This window comes from Cetorhinus maximus, chromosome 8 (genome assembly GCF_964194155.1).
Source record: "Cetorhinus maximus chromosome 8, sCetMax3.hap1.1, whole genome shotgun sequence".
NCBI classification, from domain to species: Eukaryota; Metazoa; Chordata; class Chondrichthyes; order Lamniformes; family Cetorhinidae; genus Cetorhinus; species Cetorhinus maximus.
The window spans coordinates 82,019,534-82,043,258 of record NC_135886.1 but is presented as its reverse complement, the minus strand read 5'-3'; the positions used below and the strand labels follow the sequence as shown (position 1 = coordinate 82,043,258).

Sequence of the window (23,725 nt, the reverse complement as noted above, 5' to 3'; positions counted from 1 at the left end):
TTGACCAGGCTTTTGGTTCTCTGTCCTAATATCCCCTTATGTGGCTTGGGCTGGGATTTTCCGGCCCTGCCTTGGCAGGACCTCTCGCAGGGGATGCGATGGGCCAGCAAGAGGTCCATTGAATTTCAGCGGGACAGGACAATTCTGGTGGCAGGCAGGGATGGAAAATCCCGCCCTTGGTGTCATATTTTGTTTTATGATGCTCCTGTGAAGCACTGTAGGATGTTTTATGTTAAAGGTATTATATAAATACAAGTTGCTGTTTGTCCCCATACTGACTGTCTCTCCACATCTCCCCGCTACTTGCTGCATTCCACCGCTCCTCTCGCATGACCCATTCCCCTGTGCCTCGCACATCTTATTCTACTTCTTTTCATGTCCCATCCTAGTTCTCTGCTCATTGATTGTGTTCGTCCTCTTCTCATAACTTCCATTCTACCCTTTTCACATCAGTCTAATTCTGCATATTCCCCCACATTCTACAATTAAACTGCCAGCTCCCCATTCCCAACACAATAGCTTAGACTTTCAAGAGGGTAAATGAAGTGTGAAAGGAGCAGGGAGGATGCATAAGGCTTGACAGTCTGGTATTAGATCATAAACAACCTGAAAGATCCGTTCAGCTCGCCAAACAGTGAGAGGGAAGTCACATAATCTGGTGTCTCATCCATTATCCTAGACAGCTTCAATTAACCTCCAATTTCCAAGCTGGAATATGTGGCTCAGTCAATGCTAATAGGCAATGGTCCATATCTATGATCGGTAACACAATCTGCATCATAAACCTGCCGTCATAAAGCATTAAGTGATTATTGAGACTAAATCCGTTGATTAGCTTCAACCCAGTACTAGTCCTAGATCTGTGTGCCCCTTTGATCAGGGAGCTGGCTGGGGAATTGGCTGCCCAACAGATCTATGGCCTGCTCTTGATATGGGGCCAGCTCCGATGTCTGGAGTCCCCCTCTGATTTCCTATCTTTCACAGGTATTGTATACATTCTTCCTGTAACAAGATTTAGTGGAATAAATAATGGTCATTATTGACTCTAAGGTGCGTGCGTGTCCACACAGCAATCTAGAATATATGGTGCATTGTAATAAACAGGTCACTCACAACAATGAGCTCGAGATGGGGGCAGGGCCAACTTCAAAACCCAATGGCAAAAGTACAAGTGGGTAGAGACACACGGTGGGAAAAATGCAATTGTGATCGGAGGAGCAGCCAGTGTGTGTGTTTATCTGGTCATGGTGGGTTGTGCCTCTGGGTTGGTGACCTTTAGTTGTCGAGGTCCATTTAACTCCAGCTTGAATTTCGTGCCATTGAGAGCTCCTGAACAGGGAACACTCCCAAATCCTACTCTAATACAGAGCGTGTAACCAGATGCAGGCCCCATCATTTAAATCTAGCTCAGCCCCTCCCTTCCCCTTACAGACTGACCTACTACAGAGGAATTTTCCCAAGTGTCTCTTCCTCCCACAAGCCTCCAATGAATTTGGAGCACACTCACCTTCTGAAGCTCATTAGCTCCCTGGACTCTAAGGCCATGTCTAGCACCTCGCCTCCCACCCTTCTCGCTGTACACTGCTCCCTTCTGGACACACCTCCATCCCCCTTGAGCTCTCTGCTCCTCCAGTTGCAGTTTCCCTCTCTCACACACTGGCTGTTCCTCTGATGACAACTGCATTTTTCCCCGCTGTGTGTCTCTTCCGCTTGATCTTTTGCCATTGGGTTTAGAAGTTGGCCCCGTCCCCCATCTCAAGCTCATTGTTGTGAGTGGTCTGTTTATTACAATGCACCGTATATTCCAGACTGCTGTGTGAACACGCACGCACTTTAGAGTCAATAATGACCATCACTTATTTCACTAAACCTTGTTACTGGAGGAATGCGTACAATGCCTGTGAAGTTAAGGAACCAGAGGGGGACCTCCAGACATCGGAGCTGACCCCATATCAGGAGCAGACCATAGATCTGTTGGACAGCCAATAGGCAAGCCAGCTCCCTAATCAAAGGGGCACACAGATCTAGGACTAGTTGAATGGCAACAGCTGGATTGCATCTGCAGAAGGTTGTTTCTTAGGACAGTGGCACAAGGCATCTGGCCTTACATCTCAGATCTTGCAAATGGCATTTAGGAGGTGACAACAGGCTGCCAAGCACAAGCTCCAGAGATGTAGCAGTAGCTCAACGTGAGGTCAAAAATATCCCAGTGGGTTTATGGACTGTCAAGAGGCGAGTCAAGCTCTGTCCAGGTACAAGGTAAAATGCCTTAAAAGTTCTAGCAAAACAGTTTTCAAAGTTTCTTCAGCCTGCATACTCCAATTCTGCCATTTGAATACATACATAGAAGGCCACAGATCATGATGGAAACAACATCAATACCTTTGTATTATTCTTTCCTGGGAAATGAGCATTGCTGGCTAGGCCAGCATTTGTTTCTCCATCCTAATTGTCCATGAGAAGATGGTGGTGACCCACCTTGTTGAACAGCTGCGGTCCATCTGCCATTGGTACCTGCACAGCACTGTTACGAAGGGAGTTCCAAATCAGGATAGTATGTGGCTGGGAGGGGAACTTACAGATAGTGGTGTTCCCATGCATCTGCTGCACTTGTCCTTCTAGGTGGTCAAGGTCATGGGTTTGGATGGTGGTATCCAGGAGACTTGATGAGTTGCTGAAGTGCATCTTGTAGATGATGCACACTGCAGCCACTGTGCATTGGTGGTGGAGGGAATGGATGTTTAAAGTGGTGGACGGGGTGCTGACCAAGCAGGCTGCTTTGTCTTGGATGGTGTAGAGAGTGTTTTTGGAGCTGTGCTCATTCAGGCAAGTGGGGAGCATTCCATCACATTGATTTGTGCCTTGTAGATTGTGGACAGGCTTTGGGAAGCCAGGAGGTGAGTTACTCACTGCAAGATTCCCAGTCTCTGACCTCCTCTTGTAGCCACAGTATTTATATGGCAGTATTTATGGGGAAGAAGCCTAGCAGACACAGTCTCATTCAAGCAATCACTTCCAGTAATGCAACAATGGTCATTTTAAGCTACAGACTCGCTAAAAAATGGCAAGTAATTTGAGATGCTATATACAAGTGGGAGTCTTTTTCTCATTCTGCAAATATTCTACGTTCTGCTTCGTATTTCAGTCACTGTTCTCTCTTGTCCACAAATTCATAGAGGGCATGAAGAGAAATACCTGATTAAAACACTAATATTTAGTTATAGTTACTTGTACAAAAACACACTGCTGACTCTTACCCTTTGACAAAAGAGTCTGATGTTCCTCCTACTTTCATTGGTGTAAGGTTCTTGGCTTCCTTAATCCACACCTGTAGCTCCCCACCCTCGAGTGGCCTTGTGCCCTTCTTTCCTGTTAGAGGCAAAAGCAGTTACAAGGTTTGACTTGTTGCTGCATGTTGATAAAAAATCATCTCATTAACTACGGTAGAGTAGCACAACCTTCTGGAATTTTCAACATTTTTCAACTATTTTCAACTCTAATATCATAAGGGTAACTCAGCTGTGTTCGAAAGAACAACACTGCCTATGGAATTATTTTGTGGCACAGTAGGTAACAGAAAGCAGGTTATTCGTACTTTTGTAGTTGTGTCATATGTGGAGATTGTAAGCTAACCAAGTACCACAGCGAAGAAATAGAGGGAGAAAATAAAGCCAAAGTCACCATGTAGGCAGTATTGACAAGACCATTGGGAGTAAGCCACCTGTCTGCTTTATTGGATTCCAATGGTGCCAGGCACCAAAATGGCATCCACTGCTGTGCATTGTCCTGTTCATCTCAAACTATCACAGAAATCAGAATAAAGCATTTATAATCCTTACCTTTTCCTTTTTTGAGTTAAATATGTAAGACTAATCTGAATCATAATAACACTCTGATATTGTTAAAAACGTGCCTGCATAATTAAGACTTGTCTTCTTGAAAGACAAATGCCGGAATTTTCCATCCAAGTTGGCATTGGGCACCATGGCAGGCAAGAACGGACAATATGGCATGGGAAAGCCAGCAATCAGTTTCACGACGTTGTGAAACTAGTTTGCGATCGTCTGCTCCACCCATCAATGGTGGGCCGCATTTCCTGCCACTGGACATCAGGAATGACATTTTAATACCTTCGCTGCACTTTGCTTGGAACTTCAAGGTTTGTTTGTCTGCCTTGCTTCAGGCAGCACTCGCGATCATCAGCACCAGGCTTCGCAGGCAGCACCACATCTCTACCTACCAGACCAGCTGTAAGGCGGGGGTGGCTTTTCAACAGCAGCAGGGCTAGGGCTTGTTTGGGGAAGGGAGAGAAGAGGCCTCAGACAAGGGAAGAGGCTGCAGAGCGAGGACTGTACTGGGGAAGGAGGATGTCCCAGGATGTGTGTGGAGGACACATGTTGATCTGTGCAAGTGGCCTCAAGATGGTGCAGGCTGAGCAGGCAGTCTCCAGAGGAGATGCCAGATGGAGATGTGAGGGTGTGTGAAAGAGAGTGAGCGGCGATGTCCCTTGAGCTGGCAGTGAGTGAGATGCCAGTGGATGTGTGATGGCCTTGTGAGTGAGAGAGTTTAGAGTAATGAGATGATTGCCTTATGTTGGCATCACAGAGGAGATAATTCACCCTCTTTCTGCACTGGATGGCCAACCTCTTCTGTGCGATGTTGGCATTGACCACCACTTCCACCACCTCCCAAGCCGAAGTGGTGAGATTGTTGGACCTCCTGCGGCCTAGCAGGGGTGGAGGACCATTACAGGTCTCATAAATCTCCTCGGCTTTCAGGGCCACGTCTTCACTGCAGCTGTCCTGGGCTGCAAGTGTTGCGAACTGTGTGCACGGCTGCAGTTTAGATATGGCACCCAAAGTGAGGAAACAGTGAGGTAATGGCATGGCGGGTGATTCAGAGGCCACCTGCCAGCGAGATGGCGTGTTTCCTGTGGCTGCATAATTAATGAGATGGGAAGCAGATGATACGGTGTGAAAAGCCGCCATTGCAGCCAGTGGATAAAATGCCCTTTTTTCCACCCGCTACCATGCTTAGTGTGAATCTGGAACGGTTCTACCCATAGCTTCTTGGGTATTGAGTGTTCAGAACAGATTGCAGCCCAGGTGAGCAAATTCTTAGCTTGGTGAATTAATTAGAGATAAATTAACAAATTATATTATTATAACCTTACCTTTACTCTTGTCCGTAGGGGCAGTTGGAATGTATTTTATTGAAAGTACCAATTCCCCTTTATATGGAGGAATAATACCAGATTCTGCATTTGCCTGCAACATCAAAGCAGAATTAAAATAGAATAAACTTACTTTCAAACCATCTCTGCATTAGTTTTTATAAAGATTGTTAGAATCATCTCTCCTTAAACTGGATTTTTCTTTTCAAAAATATGAAAGGACATTGCACTATTTGGACATTGGAGGCTGTCCGAGAGTCTTTTTAAAGAGGTCATAAGTTCATCTTGGAACTTGGCCTCTTCCAAGCAGTCACCTGAGCTATATACCTGCAAAGGTGTTGTTTATTTGTTTTGAACTGCAAGGCACTATAATTAATGAAAAACTGGAAGACAAAAAGATCATCACATGGCAGTGGCAAACCTTAAGTTTAAACCTGTGGCTTTGCTTTCAGTCTTGTGGGGGAAAGGCTGAGAACAGAAGGCTACCCTGACTAGCTTGTTCTCTCTCCCTTTTTGCTTTGTGAAACCATGCATGGTTCTCGACCTGTAGATAACCCTCAGCTGAATGTAGTTTGTCTGCATAATTTTGGACTTACTAGCTGAGACAGAAAGAAGAACTGGTCTAGCTATACTCTCCTCCATGCTGAAGCATTGCTGGTGAACTTCCCAAAATCCACTTGAGGGAACTTTAGACCAATGGCCTCAAACCTTCGTGAACTCTACTTTTTATTTCTGAGGAAGTATTTTTTCCATCCGCCCGACTGCAGAGACTACCTGGGTGTCTTTTGTTTGTCTATGATTTACACTCCCTGCAATCAGAAACTTGACCTTATGCACAACATATAATAGAGGGTATATGACAGGGCATGTATTTAATTCCTTTTCTATTGGTATGTACAGTAAAATCAGTTTGGGGTTAATCCTGTCATTCCTGTCCTCTCTAAAACCAGTATAAAACAACGTTGACAGAGCATGCCGCTCAAGCTGAGCTGTAACCATTTAAGAGACGTAAGCACAGAATGAAAATTGGTCAGTAGAAGAATGAGAACAGTAATGTGTTATTTGATTTTTGACTAACACTTTAAAACCATTGCAAAACCGTGCAAGTCCCTTAACTTTAATAGCTTGGATTACGTGCCTGTAATGAAGAGCTTTTATACAAAAAGACACTTTGAAAATCCTTATATCCTTTGGTATGTATAATAGTGCAGTGAGAAAGCATCTGAAGAACATAGATATGAACACCAGCAAACCTAATTATATGATTCCCTTTTCAGTCATACTTACGTAAAAAGATAAAAAGGGAACTTCACAAGTAATGGGGGAGGTGGTGGCCAAATAGTATTGTCACTGGACTAGTAATCCAGAGACCCAGGGTAATGGTCTGTGGACCCGGGTACAAATCCTGCCACAGCAGATGGTGGAATTTGAATTCAATAAAAATCTGGAATTAAACGTCTGATGATGACCATAAAACCATTGTCCGTTGTCGTAAAAACCAAGACAATGCCCTTTAGGGCGGGAAATGTGCCGTCTTTACTTAGTCTGGCCTACATGTGACTCCAGACCCATAGCAATGTGGTTGACTCTTAAATGCCCTCTGAAATGGCTAGCAAACCACTCAGTTGTAGAAAGTCAATAAGGAATGAAACTGGACAGATCACCTGGCATCAACCTAAGTGCCGGAAACGACAAAAGCAAACTTAGCCCTGTTGGCTCTGCAAAGTCCTCCTTACTAGTGTCTGTACCAAATTTGGGAGAGCTGTATCACAGACTAGTCAAGCAACAGCCTGACAGATATACTCACAATCATACCTTACAGATAATGTCCCAGACACCACCATGAAGTCTCATGGTATCAGGTCAAACATGGGCAAGGAAACATTACAATGTAATGCCTTCCCTCAGCTGATAAATCAGTACTCCTCCATGTTGAATGCCACTTGGAGGAAGCACTGAGGGCAGCATGGGCACAGAATCTACTCTGGGTGGGGACTTCAATGTCCATCACCAAGAGTGGCTCGTTAGCACCACTGCAGACCAAGCTGGCCGAGTCCTAAAGGACACAGCTGATAGTCTGGGTCTGCAGAAGGTGGTGAGGGAACCAACAAGAGGAAAAAAAATATACTTGACCTCCTTCTCACCAACCTGCCGGCTGCAGATCCATCTGTGCATGACAGTATCGGTAGGAGTGACCACCTTGTGGAGACGGAAGTCCCATCTTCTTGTGTGGCACTACCACTGTGCTAAATGGGATAGATTTCAAACAGATCTTGCAACTCAAAACTGGACATCCAAGAGGCACTGTGGCCATCAGCAGCAGCAGAATTGTACTCAACCACATTCTGTAACTTACAGAGATCAACCTTGGTTCAATGAAGAGTGCAGGAGAGCATGCCAGGAATAGCACCAGGCATACCTAAAAATGAGGTATCAACCTGAAGAAGCGACAACACAGGACTACTTGCATGCCAAGCAGCACAAGCAGCAGGCGATAGACAGATCTAAGCAAGTGTGCAACCAACAGATCAGATCTAAGCTCACTGGAGGAGGTGGCTCTACAAATGTCTCCATCCTCAATGATGGGGAAGCCCAGCAAACCAGTGCAAAAGATAAGGCTGAAGCATTTGCAGTGCTGAGTGGATGATCCATCTTGGCCTCCTCCAGAGGCCCCCAGCATCACAGATGCCAGTCTTCAGCCAAATAGATTCACTCCATGTGATATTATGAAATGGGGGCATTGGATACTGCAAAGGCTATGGGCCCAGACAATATTCCGGCAATAGTACTGAAGACTTGTGGTCCAGAACTTGCTGGGCCCCTAGCTAATTTGTTCCAGTACAGTTACAATGCTGGCATCCACCAGGCAATGTGGAATATTGCCTAGGTATGTCCCGTACACAAAAAGGACAAATCCAACACAGCCAATTACTGCCCCATCAGTCTACTCTCGATTATTAGTGAAGTGATGGGAGTGGTCATCAATAGTGTTATCAAGCAGTACTTGTTTAGCAATAACCTCACTGATGCTCAGTTTGGATTCTGCCAAGGTCACTCAGCTCCTAGCCTCATCACAGCCTTGGTTCAAAGAAAGGGAAGGGGAAAAGGAGAGAGGAACTTGGTGAAATTGAAATCACTAGGGAAATGGTACTGAGCAAATTGATGGAGCTGCAGGCTGCCAAATCTCTGGGTCCTGATGGCCTACATCCTAGGGCCTTAAAAGAGGTGGCTAATGAGGTAGTCGATGAGCTGGTGGTAATTTTCCAAAAATCTGGAAAGCATCCATCAGACTGGCAAGTAACAAAAATAATCTTCTATTCAAGAAGGGAGAGAGGCAGAAAACAGGAAACTATAGGCCAGTTAGCTTGATGTCTGTCATGGGGAAGTTGTTAGAAGAATCAATCATTAAGGTGGCTATAGCTGGGCACTTAGAAGAGCTCAAGGCAATCTGGAAGAGTCAGCATAGTTTTGTGAAAGGAAAATCATGTTTAACCAATTTATTAGAGTTTTTTGAAGGAGTAACATGTGCTGTGGATAAAGGGGAACTGTAGATGTATTGTACTTGGATTTCCAGAAGGCATTTGATAAGGTGCCACATCAAATGTTATTACGGAAAATAAAAGCGTAAGGGATAACATATTAGCATGGATAGAAGATTGGCTGACTGGCAGAAAGCAGAGAGTATGCATAAATGGGTCTTTTTCTGATTGGCAGGATGTGATGAGTGGAGTCCCACATGGGCTTGTGCTGGGGCCTCAACTTTTTACAATTTACATCAATGGCTTAGATAAGGGGACTGAATGCATTGTAGCTAAATTTGCAGATAACACAAAGATAGGTAGTAAAGTATGTTGTGAAGAGGACATGAGGTTGCAGACGGATATAGATAGGTTGAGTGAGTGGGCAAAGATCTGGCAAATGGTGTTTAATGTGGGAAAATGTGAAGTTGTTCATTTTGACAGGAAGAACAAAAAAAACATAGTATTAATTAAATAGAGAACGGCTGCAAAATTCTGAGGTGCAGATAGACCTGGCGTTCTAGTATATGAGTCACAAAAAGTTAGTATGGAGGTACAGCAAGTAATTAAGAAGGCTAATGGAATGCTATCCTTTATTACGAGAGGAATTGAACATAAAAGTAAGGATGTTATGCTTCAGTTATACAGGGCATTGGTGAGACCGCACCTCAAATACTGTGTGCAGTTTTGGTCTCCTTATTTAAGGAAAGATGTAAATGCGTTGGAGGTGGTTCAGAGAAAGTTGATTGACACTTGGAATGAGTGGGTTGTCTTCATGAGGAAAGGTTGGACAGACTGGGCTTGTTTCCACTGGAGTTTAGAAGTGTAAGGGGTGATTTGAGCGAAGCATACATGATCCTGAGCGGTTTTGACAAGGTGGACGTGGAAAGGATGTTTCCTCTTGTGTGTAAGTCTAGAACTGGGGGCGGGGGGGCACTGCTTTAAAATTAGGGGTCACCCTTTTAGGACAGAGATGAGGAGAAATTTTTTCTCTGAGGGTTGTGCGACTTTGGAACTCTCTGCCTCAGAAGGCGGTGGAGGTGGGGTCATTGAATATTTTTAAGGCAGAGGTAGATAGATTCTTGTTAGGCAAGGGAATCAAAGGTTATTGGGGTAATAGGAATGTGGAATTCAAAACACAAGCAGATCAGCCATGATCTTATTGAATGGTGGGGCAGGCTCGAGGGGGCAATTAGTCTAATCGTGTTCCTATTTCCTAAGTTCTTTATGTTCTGAACTTGGACAAAGAGCTGAACTCCAGTGTTGAGGTGAGAGTGACTGCCCTTGACATCAAGGCTGCATTTGACCAAGTGTGGCATCAAGGAGCTCTAGCAAAACTGGAGTAAATGGGAGTCGGGGGAAAACTCTCTGCTGATGGAGTCGTATCTAGCACAAAGGAAATGGTTATGGTTGTTGGAGGTCAATCATCTCAGTTCCAGGACATCACTGCAGGAGTTCCTCAGGATAGTGTCCTAGGCCCAACCGTCTTCAGCTGCTTCATCAATGACCTTCCTTCCATCATAAGGTCAGAAATGGGGATGTTCGCTGATAGTTGCACAATGTTCAGCACCATTTGCGACTCCTCATATGCTGAAGCAGTCCATGTCCAAATGCAACAATATCCAGGTTTGGGCTGACAAGTGGCGAGTAACCAGGCAATGACCATCTCCAACAAGAGACAGCATAACCTTCACCCCTTGACATTCAATGCCATTATCATTGCTGAATCCCCCACGATCAACATCCTGGGGGTTACCATTGACCAGAAACTGAACTGGGCTAGCCATGTAAATACTGTGGCTACAAAAGCAGATCAGAGGCTCAGAATCCTGTGGCGAGTAACTCACTCCTCGACTCCCTAAAACCTATCCACCACCTACAAGGCACAAGTTAGGAGTGTGATGGAATACTCTCCACTTGCCTGAATGGGTGCAGCTCCAACAACACTCAAGAAGCTTGACACGATCCAGACCAAAGCAGACTGCTTGATTGACACCCCATCTACCCCATTCACTCCCTCCACTGCCTACGCACAGTGGCAGCAGTGTGTACCATCTACAAGATGCAGTGCAGCAACTCACCAAGGCTCTTTCAACAGCACCTTCCAAACCCATGACCACTACCATCTAGAAGGGCAAAAGCAGCAGACACATGGGAACACCACCACCTGGAAGTTCCCCTCCAAGCCACTCACCATCCTGACTTGGAAATATATCGCCGTTCCTTCACTGTCGCCTGGTCAAAGTCCTGGAACTCGCTCCCTAAAAGCACTGTGGTTGTACCTACACCACCTGGACTGCAGCAGTTCAAGAGGCAGCTCACCACCATCTGCTCAAGGGCAATTAGGGATTGGCGATAAATGCTGGCCTAGCCAGTGATGACCACATCCCATGAATGAATTTTAAAAAACTAGATTTCAAAGCCTTACAGCAATAAACTATTGGAATACATCATCAATAGCCTGGTGATCAAACCAATAGACAGAAACATTGTCTCGGAATTGAAAAGTGTGCACAGCTGGCAACCTCTTCCCCTTATCTGACTAAATATCAAATCAAGCAACTTGGTCTAGTACAGGAAGACCACCCATCTGTCGGATTGGGCGGAGGTTTATTCCGTCTAATCCCTGGAGGCGTGTTCAGAGGCTGGGGAGGTCAATTGATCAGATGGGAGGGTGCAAGGTGGTGACCCCGCTGCCTTCCCAACTACCCCTGGGCGGGAAGGATGGAGGCCTGCCTTCCTGCTCAGAGGCTAATTGAGGCCTAGAAGTAACCACTTAAGGGTCACTTCAGGGCCTCATTCCGCTGCTGCTGAAATTCTACCAGTCTACCTGCAAGGAATTTGGCATGTGGGATACAGACCAGCAAAAGCTTATCTGCAGCCTACTGGCACCTCCCTTCATATTCAGGCACTCTGCCCGATTGAGGGACTGGGCATTGGGAAGATGGGGTCCTGGGGAAGCCACTCCCATGCCCTATCAACCCCTCCATCCTCCCCCTTCACTTGCACCCTCCTCCCTGTGACCCCCATCCCGCCCAAACTTAACTCTCTCCAGGGATCCAGTGATGATCCCTAGTGAAGGCCCAGGTGCAGTACTGGCAGGGGCCACCGGTCCCACTGGCACTGGAGACCTGCTGGCCTTCGATTGGCCAGTAGCTCTCTCAGGCAGAATTTCCACTCTGCACCGGGCTTAATTCACTAGGAAGCCCAACGCTGCCCAGCTAAGTGCCTGATTGTTATACAATAGGGTTGGGACTCCCAAAAATGATTGACCAGTTTTCCAGCCAATGGACGAGTATCCTACCTCAAACATTAAATTCCTCTCATATTATAAACAACAGGGGAAAAAAAAACCTCTCAATTACAGCTAGTCCAGAATGCCTCAAATATAACTATTGATCACCTAGAGGAAAAAAAACCCAAGTCATTCTACTTGATACAAATGGTCCATAATGCTGTGTAACTAACACACTACTCGATACACATTTCACACAAACAGAAATACAGACTTTTACCTCAAGGACCTAAGTTTGAATTCAACTTAGACCAGTTCCTTTACTTTTTTCTACTGGTTATAAAGATCCTACATAAAATGACTGCAGCAGTATCACAAAATGGTTAACATAAACCGCTATCCGATAGCTCCCCTGAGCATTCTTATAGATGGTCTTTGTGAGAAATAGAAATGTCAGACAGGATTTTCCAGGCCCATCTGAAGTGGGGAGAAAGGCAGGAGAGGGAACTTAACGGTGCGGGATGCCAAAATTCAGATTCTTGGTGATGAGTTAAACTTTTGGTATTAAGATAAAAGAAAATTTTAGGCGGGTCAACATTCCTGACGCTGATGGGGGGGAACCTCTTTTGCATTCATTAGCATGTCATGCACACTGATTAAAACTCCAGCCTGCTGATAGTACGTTCATGGTTGCAATCTTGTTAGCAATGAGCAAGAAAAACGTGCCTTCTGAAACCCAACCGCATGTTAAGAGGTGTGCACTGGTGAGGTAAACTTCTTCCTGGACACTCTGGTGAGTACATGCTGCTTCATGCTTTTGTCGCGAAGAGTAGGTTGGCGTCCAAGGGAGGCAGCTTGTCCAGGGCAAGGAGTCTGCCCGAGGGAGGCAGTGAGGCAGGCTCATGGCTGGAATGCTGTCCAAAATAGGCAGGAAAGGTGCAATGTGAACCTCAGTGCTGCAGCTAAACATGGGATGGATTGGGGTGTCAGGCAAGGATGGAACTAAAGGGCATGGCCAGTTGGGTCAGCACAAGGATCCTGGTGATCAAATGCAGGCAACTGGAAGGCCAAGGGGACAATTACAGTGATGGGAGGAAGGGGACAAGGAAGGGTGGGAGTTGAAATCCAGGGTAAGGGTGAATGGATCCAGAGCGTCTGGGGGAGGCTGAAGGTTGACTGATGCAGGGGGCGGGGTCGTAAAAGAACATACAAGACCACGTATGGTGATGGGAGAAGTTGGTATGTCAGAGGGGGAGACTTGAGGGTGAAGGAATCAAAAGAAAAAGCAAGGCACACCATTATAACTCATACAGTCCCTTGCTGATAATGCGCAGTAGAAATGGGAGGGGCCTCAGGTCCGGCTCCACGAGTTCCTGGACTGCTCACATTCCCAAATGAATGCAAAGCCTAACAGAAACCAATAAAAGACAGTGCACTTGCACTTAATTGGGTAATGAATGCTGTAATGTGCTCAGTACAGCACAAAGGCTCCCATACTCTTGCCTCTCATAACGCCAAGATCCCAATCGGTTCAGGGTTATGCATTGAAGTCTGTGCTGAACTCACACTCTGCAACGTTTGCAAGGGGCTGTAACAATGCTAAGCAATCGAGGAGCCTTCATTGTCTCAGATGGATGATTCTAAATAACATGGCGGTATACATGCTGTTGATTCAACGGTTGCAGGGATGTGTCGCGGCGGATCATGAAGGCGAGCAAGAGTCAGAGTGAGCTCAGTCGCACATGCATGGCTAGCAGTGTAATGCTCAAGGCTATCGATTCCTTGGACGTGGTTGCATGAGGAAGAGGAGAACCAGCCTTGGTTCCTACAGGACGGGCCTCACCATGGTGGAGTGGGTGTAGGGCAGGTTTCACCAAAGATATGCGCAGGCTGAGAAGGACAAAGTTATAGGGATGAGGGGGAGATTTCTGGAAAAAGCCAGCCATATCCTCCCCGTGAAATGTTCACAGATAATGCTTCCATTGGCAATGTTTGGCCAAGTGAACTTGGCAGCTGTACTGGTTTTGGAGGAGAAGGAGCTATACTGGTTTAAGGAGGAGAAGGTAAAGGGAGGCCTGGGGCAGGAACAGCAGGGACCCAAGCCTCAGGGATCTGCAGCTGCGGAGGAACAGGTAGTGCCTGAAGAGGGGAACCAGGGTCAGCAGTGCTGTCGAGGAGTATTCAGCGCTAGGATCTATAGAAGACATAAATTACCTGCAAAAGACCGAAAGACAATGCCGTCTTTGCAATGAGTCTTCGCATGACCAGGGAATCCGTCAACCGTCACCAACAGCTGCCACCTACTGCATGTAGATCTGCAGCCACATGGCAGCGCCATGCCTGTGGCACTAAAGATCACAACGGCATTAACTTCCTCTCGACTGGCTCCTTTCAAAGCTAAAGTGGGGACTTGTGTGGCATCTTCCAAGCAGCCACAGATATGTGCATTAGGGAGTTTATGGAGGTCCTTTTCAGGAAAGCACATGAGATTGTGCAGTACACATTGACCCAGAGAGCCTAGCTGCCTGAGCTGTGGGATTTGCATCCATCACTGAGTTCCCTCAGGTCCAAGAAGTGATTGAATGCACACATGTGGGGCAGAATTTTCTGCCCACCAGGTAGGTGGGCCCGATGCAATCTCCGGCGGGCGAGGAGCCGATCCCCGCCGCCATTTTAAGTGGGTGGGCCAATTAAGGCCCGCCCAGCGTGACGCCCGGCGGGAAGCACTATGCGCTTCCTGTGCGGGTGGGGTGGGGTGGAATTCCCCAAAGGCGAGAGTGCGTTCTTTTGCGCATGCGCACGAAAGAGCGCACATCTCCCTGAGGCTAAGTGCTGCCTCAGGGAGATCGCTTCCACTTGTACAAACATTAAAAATAGAAAAATAAAAAAATCCTTAACACGTCCCCCTCATGTGACAATGTCACACGAGATGGAACATGTTATTAAATTTCACTCAAACTTTATTAAAGTTTTTTAAACTCTACATGAAACCTCATCCCGCCGGTGGATGAAGTTTCATGTTTTTTCAGAAGCCCGCTGGGGCTCCTGGCCTGCCCACCAGCCTTAAGGTTGGATGGGCAGGTCCTTTAATTGTTTTAATTATCCTGTCAACGGCCTCAATTGGCCATCGACAGGTCGGCGGGCACACAGCTGATTTTGCTGTGCCACCGCCTTCCTGAAAATTTAAATGGGGCGGGATGATGTCAGGAGTTCCCCCCCGATGTCATCCCACATCATTTTGCGCATTGGCCCTGCCCCCTGCTCGCCAACAGCAAAATTCAGCCTGTGGAGTTCAGAGAGATTCATGAACAGGAAGGAATTTCATTCCTGAATGTCCAGTTCGTGTGTGATCTCAAGTGGCAATTCCTGCAGGTGTGCGTCCAGTATCCAGGGAGCTCTCACAAGGCATATTCTAAACAACTCTCAGGTACCACAACTGTTTGCTCCCCCACATCATCTCCAGGGCTGCCTAGTGGGTGACAAGAGCTATCTCCTGAAGACCTGGCTAATGACCCCAGTCCATAATCCCCAAACTGACACTGAACAGTGGCACAATGCTGACCATGCATCTGTAAGGGCCACCATTGTGCAGTCACTTGATCTACTGAAGATGAGGTTCCGTAGCCTGGACCACTCAGGTGGCATACTCCAATACTCGCTGGATCGTGTCACCAGGATTGTGTTTGTTTGTCATGCCCTTCACAACCTAGTTGAGTGACAGGGCGAGCATTTACCTGAGGGGGAGATAGACATATGAAATTTGAATTAGGAAGAGTAGGTCATTTGGCCCTTCAAGTCTGCTCTGTCATTCAATAAGATCATGGCTGATCTGATTTTAACCTCAGCTCCACATTCCTGCCTACCCCTAATAACCTTTCACCCACTTGCTAATTTATCTACCTCTGCCTTAAAGTTATTCAAAGACTCTGCTTCCACTTTGAGGAAGAGAGTTCCAAAGATTTACGGCCCTCAGAGAAAAAAAAATTCCTCATCTGTGTCATAGATGGGTGACCCCTTATTTTTAAACAGTGATCCCTAGTTCTAGATTCTCCCATGAGAGAAAACATCCTTTCCACATCCACCCTCTCAAGACCCCTCAGGATCTAATATGTTTCAATCAAGTTGCCTCTTACTCTTCTAAACTCCAGCAAATACAAGCCTAGTCTGTCCAACCTTTCTTCAGAAGATGATCTGTCCATTCCAGGTACTAGTCTAGTAAACCTTCTCTGAACTGCTTCCAATGCATTTCCATCCTTCCTTAAATAAGGAGGCCAATAGTGTACACAGTGCTCCAGATGAGGTCTCACCAATGCCCTGTATAACTGAAGCATAACCTCCCTACTTTTGTATTCAATTCCCCTCGCAATAAATGATAACATTGTATCAGCTTTCCTAATTACTTGCTGTACCTGCACACTAACGTTTTAGTGATTCATGCACTAGAACACCCAGATCCCTTGGCATGTCAGAGCTCTGCAATCTCTCACCATTTAAATAATATGCTTCTTTTTTATTCTTCCTGCCAAAATGGACAATTTCAAATGTTCCCACATTATACTCCATTTTGTCAGATCTTTGCCCATTCACCTAACCTATCTGTATCCCTTTGTAGCCTCCTTATGTCCTCTTCACAACTTACTTTCCTACCTACCTATCTTTATGTCATCAGCAAATTTCGCAACCATACCTTCAGTTCCTTCATCCAAATCATTTATATAAAAAGTTGAGGCCCCAGCACTGATCCCTGTGGCCCACCACTCATTACATCTCGCCAACCAGAAAATGACCCATTTATGCCTACTCTGTTTCCTGTTATCTGGCCAATCCTCCATTCATGCCAATACGTTACCCCCTACACCATGAGCTTTTCTTTTCCACAATAACCTTTGATATGGCACCTTATCAAATGCCTTCTGGAAATCTAAGTACAGTACATCCACCGGTTCCCCTTTATCCACAGCACATGTTAGTTCTTCAAAGATCTCCAATAAATTGGTTAATCATGATTTCCCTTTCAAAAAAACCATGTTGACTCTGGCTGATTACCTTGAATTTATCTAAGTGCCCTGCTTTAATGTCTTTAATAATAGCTTCTAACGTTTTCCCTATGGCAGATGTTAAGCTAACTGGCCTATAGTTTCCTGCTTTCTGTCTTCCTCTCTTTTTCAATAAAAGAGTTAAATTTGCTATTTCCAATCTAATGGAACCTTCCCCAAATCTAGCCATGTCTCCTCAAATGAGGAGGAAGGAGAAGCCAACAAAGATGCTAAGGTGGCAGTGATAATGCTGTCAAAGGAACCAGGGCAGTAGTGAGATGCGGCAGACAGGCCCGTGCGTACCATATAGCAGCTAGCTGGGAGGTCGAATGTGTTTCCATGGATGTATGAGGACACCCAAGAGCTATGTGCCATGATGGCTGAGAGGCATTCCAGCCTTCAAGGGAATTGTTAATTTCTGTTGCATCTAGTTTACATTTAGTTTTTCTTGGTTTCAATAAAAGTAACGTTTTCACCCTTACGCCAATGACCTCCTGCTTCTGTTTCTTGGTCACAGCAACATTAGAGAATTATGCAGGAGTGCATGGGGGCAGCGCATACATAACCGATCATCATCTTTCTGCCCTTTGCTGAGGGATATTGCCTGATTCAGGCAGGAGCTCTTGTGTACATCCTGTCCATCGTTTTGGAGTGGGAGCTGTCTGTGGAAAAGACATCAACAGTTGCTGTCGCTGCCCCTCGGAAGTCCAGGCTACGGTTACATGAGGTGCTGCCATGCTGCAGTGAAGGCTTAACACCGGGGAAATAAATGCCAGTGAGACCTGGACTACATCTACTCAACAGGAAAAAAGGCTGAACAGTTTCCACCCTCGCTGCCTCCAAGTATCTTTGGCATCTCTTGGCAGGACAAAAATCACAAACTCGGAGGTCCTGGAACATGTATTTTCCATCAGAATGTATTCTTTGATAAGGAAACAACATTTGGACTGGCTCGACCATGTTCATCGGATGAATGATGGTCATATACCCAAGGACCTTCTGTACCATTTAATGCTGCAAATGTAGCATTGGGGGTGCTATCCAAAACACAGGGCAATTTACAAATGGGGTGAAATGCCATGAAATCTGTCCTGAGGAGACTTTCAAGACAAAAAATGCATGTCCTACAGACATTCCTCGAATGCCATTGTGTACAGGGCATTCTGCATTTGCAGAAACATTTGAGGACCTACACAATGCTTAGCCAATCCCCACTGTCACACATTTAGCTAAAGGTTGAGTTCCTCCCAGGTCATATTCCTCCAAGAAGCCAGAAGAAATTGGCAGCCCCTGACTGCACTGGGCACAGGTCCACATGATGCATCTGATGGAGATGCCTGCCACCCAAACTTCAGTGTGAAAACCCTCTGCAGTCGCAAACTTACAATGCTTCATGCCCCTATGAATGTAACTTTGCATTGAATAGACAGTGGCATTTACCCTGGCGGGGCGCAGCAGATCACTCATCGTTTTGTGGCACCGCAGACAGTTTCTACCATGGCTACTGACCTGTGCTGCTACCTCTGTCCAGGATGCCCTGGTCTTGCAGGATGGCCTCCTGCTGCCATCCCTGGGAAAAAGGACAGCCCTCCTTTCCCGGATGACCTGGAGAACCTGCAGTGAAGCGTCACTAAAATGTAGGGCCACAATCTATCTCGTTTCAGACATCTATCCACGGCGGGGGTGGGGGGGTAGAGAGAGAGAGAGAGAGAGAGAGGTGGTCAACCTCCAAAGGTAGTGCTACACGATGAAGTCGCAGACAATGAATACCTTTCCGGATGCTCCTTAAGTATGACGCACAGACCTTCGAACCAGTGAGGTAACAGAAGCAGCACGGACTTCCTGCCCACCTTGCTTCAAGATTCAGCACCTCTCATGTGCATGAATAGGTAATGAACTGAGAGGTGCGTAATTGCATAAGTTCTTCCCACCTGCCAAGGAATAGCTTCAATGCTTACTTCCAGTCCCCTCTCCACACTTAGAGCGGAAAGCAGAAAATTCTGCCCCCAATCTTTGTGCAGTGGAAAATATCTGAGGTTAGGCTTAAGGCACATTGTTGGAGCAGAGTACAGGGAGTTTTACTCTCGAGTCTAAATCATATAACTAAAAATGGTATGATGTTAACACTGGATGCCAAAAGTAGACGATGTTCCTTTCCCTTGCACTTACATCTATTAACTTACTTTCTCTTGATCACCTGTTCTATGGTGATCTTGGCGGTGCGCTATATGTTCACTGGGCGCTGACTGATCATTGACTCAGCGGCCAGCTAGTTGGTCATTGGGAGATATCTGTCCTCCTACCAGCCTTTGGTTACTGTTCACTTGTTGGACCAGCTGACAGGGTTGTGCCTTATGATATTATGATTAAAACAATCATCTGGAATCAATTCCAGAAAATGATTTAATATTATTTGATTGAGTTTATTTTAACTTGTTGTATTTTCCCTAGCTGTCATGAACATATAATAATTTTCATAATATTGTGATTTATTATAAAGGTAGGTTCATAGTGGGGTTTGGATAGTGTGTGTATGTGTGTGTGTGGGTGTGTGGGTGGGATTTAATTGAATTGGAGACAGCTGGTCTGGAGGCTTTGAGTTATCAAAAAGGAAGCTAGGTTTGAAAAACTAAATACGTAAATGTGGCTGAAGTTTTAGAAAGTGAGGTGTGGGAACATTTGCATTTTTAGATAAACCAGAGTAGTGTGAATTTCAAAGAGATGGTAAGATGTTATACTTAGCCAGAAGAAGCTAAGTCAAACAGTGTGTTTATTTTTCCCAAAGGTTACTGATAAAATTAGTACTATGAAAAGATTTATATTATGAGAAAAGTAAAGTTGAAAAAACATATGGGAACAATGGAATTTGCATTAAAAGGGAGAAACATGTATAAAGGAGATGAGGTTATGTGCAAGGCAGAAGGCATTCCAAGATCTAACAAGTGTGAAAAACCTCCAGCCTCTGTGCATCAAGTTGCTGTCTACAGGAAACGAAGCTAAGAAAACTCACTTTGAATATCACTGTCCAGGGTATGGTGCGCTATGCCTGGGTCTGTTTAAATCTATTTGTTTTTACTGTTGCCTGAACGGAGGTGTAACTGGGAGCCAGATTAATTGGGGGATTTAGGAGTTATTATAATAGTAATTTGTAGACCTATGTATGCGTTTAAGATCTTTTCTTTTATTAATAAACATGTAAATTAGTTTTATAAAAAAGCATTAAGTCTTGGTAGACTTATTACTACTGAATTCAAGGTACACATCTCGAAATAAAATAGAAATTGCAAAACAGTTGTGACCGCATGATCAAGTTTCCCTCGTGGATTTGATCTGCCTGACACACATCATTTACCGCGTCGTAACACTAATCAAAAATTCTCTTTCCAACTGCAAGTTTGTTGGAAGTATCAGTCTGAGCGTACCACAATTATTATCTTACCTGTACAGTCTTCAGGTGTCTATTCAAAAACAGTGGGAATGCTTGTCTTTCAAAATAATATAATCATTGTATAAAAGCAAGAAATTCTTGGAATGCTTTTTCTGAATCACGTGTGAAATAAACATCAGTTAATTAGTGCTAACTCAATGTTAATTAATGCTGAATTAGTGAATATTAATTAGCGCTAAATAGGTTTATTCTTTTCAAAAGGTGTCAGATGAATATCTGGCTAGAAATGAGGAAGAAGGTAATATGGACAATTTTAAATGCAGAGGTTTTCATAGCTTATCAAACACTAAGAGTTAGCTCCGCTTTCATACCCTTATAATTGCCCTTATTTAGTTTAAAATATTAGTCGTGGATGCACTTGTTTCTCCCTCAAAATGAATGTAAAATTCAATCATATTATAATCGCTGCTACCTAGGGGTGCCTTCACTATGAGGTTATCAATTAATCCTATCTCGTTGCTCAATACCAAGTCTAGTATAGCCTGCCCTCTGGTTGGCTCCAGAACGTGCTGTTCTAAGAAACTATCCCGGAAACATTCTATGAACTCCCTTTGTCCATCTGATTTTTCCAGTCTGTACGTAGATTAAAACCCCCATGACTATTGCTGTACCTTTCTGACAAGGTCCCATTATCTCTTCTTTTATACTCTGTCCTACCGTGTAGTTACAATTAGGGGGCCTGTACACCACTCCCACAGGTTACTTCTTGCCTTTATCATTTCTCATCTCAACCCAAACCGCTTCTACATCTTGGTTTAGTGAACTTAGGTCATCCCTCTCTAATGTGCTAATACCATCATTAATTAACAGAGCCACCCCTCCACCTATTCCTAACTTCCTGTCCTTCCTAAATGTCACGTACCCTTCCATATTCATGTCCCATTCTATGTCATACTGTAGCCATGTCTCTGCAATGGCTATAAGATCGTACTTATTTATTTCTATTTGCGGTATCAGTTCATCTGTTTTGTTTCAAATGCTACATGCATTTAGATACAGAGCCTTTAGTTTTGTCCTTTTAGTATTTTTGTTGCGCCTGGCCTTACCTGATGTACTCTTAGCGTTGCACTCTCTGTCCCTGCCTGTCACAGTCTGTTTACCATTTCCCATATTAATACCTTTCTCTCTTGCCTTGTCTCTGCTCTTTGGTTTACCACATCTTGCCAAATTTGATCGCTTGCCCCACTATTCAATTTAAAACCCTTTCTACTTCCCTAGTTATGCGGCTTGCAAGGACACCAGCCCCAGCCCGGTTCGAGTGTAGACCGGCCCAATGGTACAGATCTCACTTTCCCCAATATTAGTGCCAGTGCCCCATGAACTGGAACCCACTTCTTCCAAACCAGTCTTTAAGCCACACATTCATTTCTCTAATCTTATTAGTTCTATGCCAATTTTCACATGGCTCATGCAATAATCCAGAAGTGATTACCTTTGAGGCTCTGCTTCTTAATTGGTGCCTAGCTCCTCATACTGACTATGCAGAGCCTCTTTCCTCATCCTGCCTATGTCATTGGTACCTACATGGATCATGACCACAGGATCTTCCCCCTCCCACTGCAAGTTCCTCTCCAGCCCTGAGCAATTTTTTTCATTCGTTCATGGGTTGTGGGCGATGCTGGCTAGACCAGCATTTATTGCCCATCCCTAATTGCCCTTGTTCAGAGAATATTTAAGAGTCAACGCATTACTGTGGGTCTGGAGTCACATATCGGCCTGACCAGGTAAGGATGGCAGAGTTCCTTCCCTAAAGGGCACTAGTGAACCAGATGGGTTTTTATGACAATCAGCAATGGTTTCACAGTCATCATCAGACCTTTAATTCCAGATTTTTATTGAATTCGAATTTCACCGTCTGCCGTGGTGGGATTTGAACCTGAGTCCCCAGAGCATTAGCCTAGGTTTCTGGAATACTGGTCCAGTGACAATACCCCTATGTCGCGAACCCTGGCACTGGACAGGCAACATAGCTGTCTGAACTCTCGCTCCTTGCTACAGAGAACAATCATAGAAGGAATAACCCAGGGGGAAGCCATCAGCCTATCATGTCTGCACCTGCTCTATTAAAGAGCAACCTAATTAGTCCCAGTGTCCTATTCTTTCCCCATATCCTTCCAATGTTGTTGTCATTGAAGTATTTAACCAATTCCCTTTTGAATGTTGATATTGTATCTGCTTCCAACACAGTGCAAATCCTAATCATTTGATCTATTAAAATGCTTTTTCCACATGCGTCCTCTGGTTCTTTCGCCAATCACCTTAAATCTCTGGTTATCAACTCTTCAGCCATTGGAAACAATTACTCTTTATTTACTCTATCTAGACACTTTATGAGTTTAACCATCTCCAATAAATCTCTTGGTCTTTGCTGCTTTAAGAACAACAATTCCATCTCCACTAGTCTATCCACATAACTGTAATTTCTCATCACTTCACTGCACCCTAGGAAGAATGTGAAGACTTTGGAGAGAGGCCAGAAGAGATTTGCTGGAACAGTTAAAGGGATTAGAGATTACAGTTAATTGGACAGACTGGAGAAACTGGAATAAAAACAAAAAATGCTGGAAGAGCTCAGCAAGTCTGGCAACATCTGTGGAGCGAGAAACAGAATTAACGCTACGAGCCCGTATCCGCTCTGAAGAAGAGTCATATGGACATGAAACGTTAACTATGTTTCTCTCTCCACAGATGTTGCCAGACTTGCTGAGTTTTTCCAGCATGTTTTGTTTTTATTTCAGATTTCCAGCATCTGCAGTATTTTTCTTTCATCTGGCGAAAATGGAGTTAGCCTTCTCTGCTGAAGAACAAGAGGAGATTTGATGGAGGCGTTTAAATTCATGAAGTGTGTGAATAGAGAAGTAAAGGGAAACCTTTTCCAGTGTCTGAGTTCACATCATTTATCCAGAAAATTTCCTTGCTCCTTTAATATCTGGAAATATAGAGGGAAGAGTTGGATTCATGAACTATCAGGAATGTTTTGACAGAGTTCTGAATGTGGAGTACAGGACTTGCTTGTGTTATTTAAATTGGCATTCAGAAGAACTTTAAAGAATCCTAAAGTGGATCTGGCCCTGCCCATTGCCAGAATCTTCTGGTCCCACCAAAAGTCAACGGACTTTTGGCTGACCCGCCGCATCCCCTGCGTAGGTCCTGCCATGCCAGGGCCGGAAAATCCCAGCCTCTTATTGCAAATAAAATTGAAACGTATCTCTCTCCAACAATTACCAGCACAAAAAGCATTCAGATTCTTTCCCTATAGCTGACAGAGGCCACCTAGAACTTTAGACTGAATTGATAAGAGAGCAAACAATCCAG

The 23,725-nt window shown here is 44.9% G+C and overlaps 1 protein-coding gene across 5 annotated transcripts in view; it reads right to left on the bottom strand.

The window, feature by feature from the left end:
• Window positions 1–23,725, bottom strand: part of sytl4 (synaptotagmin-like 4) — a 99,834-nt gene that overhangs the window by 4,825 nt on the left and 71,284 nt on the right. For all 5 annotated transcript variants that reach the window (XM_078547191.1, XM_078547193.1, XM_078547192.1 and 2 more), the window contains 2 exons: window positions 5,174–5,267; window positions 3,258–3,369 (listed from right to left, as the gene is read on the bottom strand). In XM_078547191.1, coding sequence (XP_078403317.1) covers window positions 3,258–3,369; window positions 5,174–5,267 — 206 coding nt within the window. The remainder of the gene's footprint in view (window positions 1–3,257; window positions 3,370–5,173; window positions 5,268–23,725) is intronic.